Source organism: Corvus brachyrhynchos, unplaced genomic scaffold, assembly GCF_000691975.1.
Source record: "Corvus brachyrhynchos isolate BGI_N302 unplaced genomic scaffold, ASM69197v1 scaffold44, whole genome shotgun sequence".
NCBI classification, from domain to species: domain Eukaryota; kingdom Metazoa; phylum Chordata; class Aves; order Passeriformes; family Corvidae; genus Corvus; species Corvus brachyrhynchos.
Window position 1 is genome coordinate 627,637 of NW_008238359.1, and position 6,735 is coordinate 634,371.

At 48.8% G+C, this 6,735-nt stretch overlaps 1 protein-coding gene across 1 annotated transcript in view; it reads right to left on the reverse strand.

The window, feature by feature from the left end:
* Positions 1-86: 86 nt before the first annotated feature.
* NECAP1 (NECAP endocytosis associated 1) overlaps positions 87-6,735 on the reverse strand; it is a 7,867-nt gene continuing 1,218 nt past the window's right edge. The window contains exons 2-8 of the mRNA XM_017735838.1: positions 5,266-5,382; positions 5,011-5,115; positions 4,548-4,629; positions 4,039-4,147; positions 3,767-3,953; positions 2,474-2,567; positions 87-2,358 (exon numbers count right to left, since the gene is read on the reverse strand). Of these exons, the coding sequence (XP_017591327.1) occupies positions 2,310-2,358; positions 2,474-2,567; positions 3,767-3,953; positions 4,039-4,147; positions 4,548-4,629; positions 5,011-5,115; positions 5,266-5,382 (743 nt within the window). The 3' untranslated portion in view covers positions 87-2,309. The remainder of the gene's footprint in view (positions 2,359-2,473; positions 2,568-3,766; positions 3,954-4,038; positions 4,148-4,547; positions 4,630-5,010; positions 5,116-5,265; positions 5,383-6,735) is intronic.

Sequence of the window (6,735 nt, forward strand, 5' to 3'; positions counted from 1 at the left end):
TGAGGATCTTGCTGGAGACATGAAGACCTTCAACCTAGAGGCTTCCAAAGCAAAAACAATTCTGACAACTTAGAAGACTCATGACATTCTTTTCCCCAGTATTACTTGTTTAATTACCATTTGCACCAGTACATCTTATGCTTTATATACATATATCTTTAATTTTTGCTTCTTCAGCTTTTCAAATACATAATATATTATCTCCAGAATACTAAGACAATACAGAAGAGGCTCCTAGTTAGTTGTTAATTGGTGCCATGAACTTCCTTGGTTGGGGAATTGATACATAGTTGAAATGACAGGACCTCACAAGGATGTGAGCAAACAAAAAGACAAAGAAAACAAAATGCCAACCCAGCAGAGTCTGTGACTTCGCTTGCAGACTACAGCCATCCACAAATTCAGGAGGCAGGGAGCTGAAGTACAGTGAGACCGCAGGAGTGACTATGAAGGCAGGGGAGGGCTGGCAGGGGGAAACACCAAGAGAGCCAGGGAATCAGGGTTAAATGACTACTTAAAATACATCCAAGAGCAGTTTGGTCCCCACTTCTGCAAGTGGAACTGCAGCAGCTTTAGAGCTATTTCAAGAATGTTGCTCCCCAGAGGGATGATCTAAGTGAAACTGTCTCCAAAATGCCCTCAAGTGTAGCCAGACAAAAATGACAAGAGACCTTTGTCAGTACAAGGTGCATATGTCTAACTACTCTTTTAAAAAAAAGCCTCACCAGAAAATTTTTGCCCAAACGGAAAAATTTCCTTGCTAAGGTGTGCTAGAGACACAGAAGTGTTGCTGTGTTGAGTGTTCAGAACAGGAAGAAGCCTTCCAGCAAAGCACCAAAGCCCTAGTGTTCCAGTAAGTGGGTACAGCTGTCCAAGAGTCACTGAGACCACCTTCCCAGCTAGTGTTTTGGCTTCTGAGCCAGCATGAAGGGTAGCAATTCAGCATTGTGAGGTTTCTGGCCTGCCCTGTGAGTTCGCCCAGAGTAATCAACACTTACACCCCAGATCACATCCACAGCTGCTGAAGTACTGTCCACACTGAAGGGCCTCAGAAAACTCTCCCAAAGAAAAAGGTAGAAAGTCATGGCCTTTTACCTCTAACTCCCTTAACCACATAAGAAATAGAGGGGGCTTGGACACATTAAAAAAAAAAAAAAAAAATCTAAGTCCCAATAACCAGCTCACATCCCTGAAAGTTGGATTGAAAGAAAAGTCATAATAAGGAACACAGGTGGGAGAATTTTGCTCCCACAGATCTCAGGATTGAGCCTACTATGTATTTCTTGAGTTGAAAAGGGGAAGGAGACTGTCCCTTCATCAGAGAATAATCTGTTTTCCCACCATAATTCTTACTGTGGATATGCAATACTTGTAACACAGTGCCAAGTCACAAAACAAGGCCAGGGCTCAGGATAGTGATGCAGGAACATGAAATGCTGAGTGGTGGCAATCACCTGGTTGTCATCTAGTGCAAGTAACTACCAAATTGTAAAACCACGCTTTTTTTTTCTTAAAGCTATTTCCAGTTAAAACAGCTCAGTGACAGTGAGGCCTTTGCTTGGGGAGAAAGGAGTTAAAATGAGTGAAGTTCCTCCAGTGAACCTGCAAGCCAAATCAGGAGCCTCGAGGTGGGGTGCCCACCTGAACTACAGCGCAAAGGCAGCAGGTCTACTCAAGGACTTGCATGACTCCTCCCACAGGAGCATGAGGAAATCCAGCACTACCAAGGATTGCACCAAGGACAGAAGAGTAGTGTGTGCATTGGGGAGGGTCACTCCTCACCACAAATGTCAATAATCCAAGAGGGTTTTGTGTTGAGGCAAGACCTATCTCCTTAGAGGTTCCATTTAGCAGGTGTAGCCAAATGCAGCTGTCCTCAGCACCGCAAGCTGCAGGGACTGCAGACACTACTGAAAGCAGCCACAAAAAGCAACAGCCTAGCCATAGAAAATTTAAAGGACAAGGAACCCAGAGGCACCTACCCAGCCTCCTCCTGTACCCACTTTCTTCAAGACTGTTGCTTTCCCTGTATGGAAACACAGGGAAAAAGAGCTAGGATGTACCATATATATAATGGCCAAGTGGATGGAGGAGATAATGCTACCTCTTTCCTCCCTGCCCATCTTGGGAGGAGTCAGTATGTTCTCTTTAGGTTCAGTGGGATCAAAAATACTAAGTTTAAGTGAAGGTCTGATCTAAAAATGAAGGATTGTCCCAATTTGATTGAAGACTAGAGAGGTTTGTGCCCCCTCTGATCCCATTTGGTGCCTCTAGGTCATCAGTTTGTCCCATTCCACTGCTTTGATCATTCAGAACTGGACCCAGTTGGACTGCTGAGGAGCCTGATTGGGAACAGCACTGAAATAAAAAAAGGAGAATGAAATGAGCAGATCCAGTAAGACTTCTTGACTTACGGTTCTTCCCACGCCCATCAGGACACTACCCTTCTTGTGTTCCATTCATCACAGTTTACCTGGATGCAGTGCTGAAGTCTCCCCAGAGGTCTGTAGTAGCTGATACTGGTGCCTTGGATGCAGCTGCAGGAGCATCTAAGTCTAAAAGAATATCTAAGGCAGAAGAGAGAGAGAAAAAAATACATCAGGCTTATCAAGAAAACCCCACAGGCATTTAAACTGTCACCTTAAACAAACTCCTGGATGCAGGGGCAGAAAATCTTTGAAGGGACTCCAGTTTTCCCTCCAGGAGTTAGACTTTCTGAGGGGTTTGTTGTAACAGCTTGTCCTTTTGCTCAATGTGTACAGAACCTCCAGCTGACACTCCAAGGGTACGTTGTCTTCAGGAACTTTTCAGTCTCCACTCAGCACACCACATGACAGATTTTTCACTTTATTTATATGTCTCTCCCAGCAGACATAAGGCTCAGACTCAACCCAAGCTCAGCAGTCGTAACAGCTGCCAAACAGGCACCACCTTAACAGTACAAACCATGCACTGGGACCACATGAGCCTACTCAGAAGCTCGTGGTTTCTTCTCACTCAAACCTGTGGACAGCACTGCTGAAGTCTCTGCCTTCACAAAGGCATCATCAGCTCTCCAGACACCTCTGCATGGTCACACTTTTAGCACAGCATCCAGAAGATTGAAGCAACCTCTTTGTTACAGAATCACAGGATGACTTAAGTTGGAAGGGACCTTCAAAGATCATCTCATCTAATCCCACTGCCATGCCATGAGCAGGGACATCTTGCACTAAATCAGGTTTCTCAAAGCCCCATCCAAACTGGTCTTGAACACTTTCAGTGAAGGGGTACCCACAGCTTCTCTGGACAACCTGTTCCAGGGTTTCACCACCCTCATGGTAAATAACTTTTTCTTTATATCCAATCTAAATTTACCCTCTTTCAGTTTAAGCCTTTACCCCTTGCCCTGTCACTACAGGCCCTGGTAAAAAGTCTTTCTTCATCTTTCTTACAAGCTCCCTTCATACAGTGAAAGGTCTCCCCAGAGCCTTGTCCTCTCCAGGCTAAACAACCTCAACACTCTCAGCCTTTCTTCAAAGGAGAGGTGTTCCAGCCTTCTGACCATTCCCATGGCCCTCCTCTGAATTCCCATGGCCCTCCTCTGGACCCAGTATAACAGGTCCACATCCTTCTTGCACTGGGGACACCGCAGCTGCCAAAGAGAGAAAAACCCTTGGCACACACCATGTCTCAGAGGGCACTGCTGGCACTCGGTTGAACACGGGCTCGCTGAAGCAGCACCTGCCAGTGTCTGAGAGACTGCTGGCTCAGGGCTAAGGTTTACCTGCACTGCTTGCATTACTGGATTTCTGCACAGGTGGTGGTGTGACGTGGTTGGCAATGGCTGTGGAAGAAGGGGGAGGTATAGGAGGGGCTGCTATTTTGCCTCCCGGTGGGGGTGGCAGCAGACTTAGGCCCCCTGATCCAGACACACGGGGCTTGGCTGCTCCTCCTTTCTTTGACATCATGTTCTGTATTAAAAATAAAAAAGAAGTATAAAGAAGAGTTTCCATTGGCATATCCACAGAAAGAAGCAGGGTAAACTGGTCTGCTTACCCCAATGTTTAGTTTGATGGTCTGCCCTTCCTTAAACCCTAAGTCTAATTTGGGACGTGTGTCAGCTTCCTGGGACTCCTTGGAGATTTCAGTCTCCTGCTTCACCCACCTAAAAAGAAAAGAGGAAGACATGAGACCCTGTGGCAAAAATGAACAGTGTTTTAGAAAAATGTGTGGTTTCTCTCTCCATCCCACCAAAACACCTTGCCTTGTCAAACCAGCTACCTCCCTACCCTGGTGTAGCACAGCACAAAGCTGGGAGCGCCACAAACCCATGAGGCTGTTTAACACTGCTCCTGGAGCATCACAGGACCTAAGCTTAAGACTTACAGCAGAACCCTGCAGGGGCTCTCAGTTTGTATGACAGCTGGCAGCACACTCAAGTGTCCCTTGCCAGAGTAGGGCTTCAGGGCCACCGCAAGGAAACCTCTGCTAAATGAGCATGCACCACCACCCACCATGTTCTACAGACGAGAGGAAAAACAGCATTCCAGAAAAGCAAAACTCACTTGAAGTGATCCTGCAAAGAGACGTTGAAGTCAAAGGCATCACCCCGATCCGTGAAGCCAATGCCTATAAAAGCACTTCGTCCTAGCAAGGAGACAGGAGGAGTCACTCGAGGAACCCTGCAACTGGGCTACAAATCATTCTGCTCGTCCGCTCTACCTCTCTCTGACACACCTGCAGCTGGAAGCCAGCAGCTCACAGCAGTTCATTGTCCCTAGCTTTCAGGATGCACCCTTCTCCACATGGGGCATGCTTGGAAACCAAATGCTCCTTCCCAGCCCAGCCCCCAGACTCTGTGCAATGCAGAGAACCTCCTCTGTTTACCTTGCCCTCACACCCCTCCACACACACCACCTGGCCCTTTCAGCACTCCCAGCACCATTTCCATCCTCCTGGCACACTCCCAGCTCCACCTGGATATCCTCCACCCATAGCACTTGGCAAATACATTGGCCCCCAACTCACCAGTCCCATCCTGAATTCGAATGACAAAGTAGCGGCTGGAATCTGCCACGGTCTCCACTGCAATGCCAGGGTATTGATCTATAGGAGCCTGGGCAAAAAGTTCTCCTGCAGACAAAGAATCAGGTGTTAAGGAGAGCAACTGCTTGCTAAAGCATGGCCAGGGCTGCCATGCACAGCTCTGGGCAGGCTTAGAAACACCGGCTCACAGGCAGCAATCACAGTCACAGCCTTGCCAAGGCACAGCCTTTCCCTTACCTGAAACTTTATCCTCCAGTTTTATGTAAGCAGTTTTGCCTTTGGAGGTGACACGAAGCCGCCCTGTCCAGTCTGGATGGTCCAGTTTCCAGTCAGATGCCCTGAGAAGAAGAGCAGCTGATCACTGACCGTAATCGGCCTCTCCAATTCTGCCCAGCCATCTCAGCAGAAGTCTCTGCTCCCAAACCCTCAACACCTTGAGTTGCCTCATTCCACTTCCAAAACAAGACATGGGGTCTCAGCTCCTCTCTTGTTGCTGCCAGTTGACACACGACTGTGACTGGCATAAAGTGAAAGAGACACAGCCCAGAGAACATCAATTCCTCACCTTTATAAGCTTGCAAAAGAGGGAAGACAGAAGCCCAGAAGCTCACTTGAACAGGAAATCCACAAGCAACTAATAAGTGACTTGTGAGCACCAGGAGGACCCCAAAAATTAGTTAGTAACACGCTGAAAAGCCACTCCATTATTCTACCCTATTGTTGTAAAAAACCACTGAGTACTTCTGAACCCAGAGGCAGCTGACTTACACCAGGTAAAACGCACACACAGACATTTTGACTGACCCATCCCACTCTTTGCCACAGAGTCTTGTGAAGGAAAAAAAAGAAAAAAAAGGAAAGAGAGAAAAAACCCAACCTACAGAATCACAGAATATTCTGAGTTGGAAGGGACCCACAAGGATCACTGAGTTCAACTCCTGGCCCTGCACAGAACACCCCATAAATGACATCATGTGCCTGAGAGCATTGTCCAAACACTTCTTGAACTGTGGCAGGCTTGGTCCTGTAAAATCTACAGGATTTTACAACTGGAAACAAATATCCCCGGCCAGGTACAACATCCGCCTACAGTCTGTCAGGTTCAGGGAGTACACAAACCCCCTTCTCCGGCAGGCCTGTGGGCACAGCTTACACAGTCACACTCTGCTGCTTTTGGCTGACCAGAGAAGGCATTTCTAACTGCTGGTCCTGCAGCCTCTTCTTAAAAATCACCTCTAATTCCTCCTGCCTTCCTCCCCGCCACTGCGAGAGCTACCAAGCCAAATCCAACGTGCCGTTATATCACATCAGCGTCACATTCCAGGGAACCCAGCAAACCGGGAGCAGACGTCAGCTCTGCCTGGAAGAGCAGGTTGCACCCTCACCTCCTGCCCCTGATTAACAGGGCAGCCCCTGCTCCTCCACAGCACGCAGCGGAGGTTCCTCTACTTTCAGGCGCTGACCACCTGCCCACAGGAGGCAATTCCCGCCGGCGGCTCCCCCAAAGCTCGGCTGGAGGGGGCTCAGGGCATGGCCAGACCTGCTCGCGGTCACAGGACACGGCTTTGCCAAGGAGCGAGGCCGGGGCACGGCACGGCACAGCCCGGCCCCCGGCTGCACTACCCGTCCTGCCAGCCCTGCGGGCAAGGGCTGGGCCAGGCCGGGCCGAACCGGGGCGATCGCGGGCGGCGCACGCACCCCTCCCCG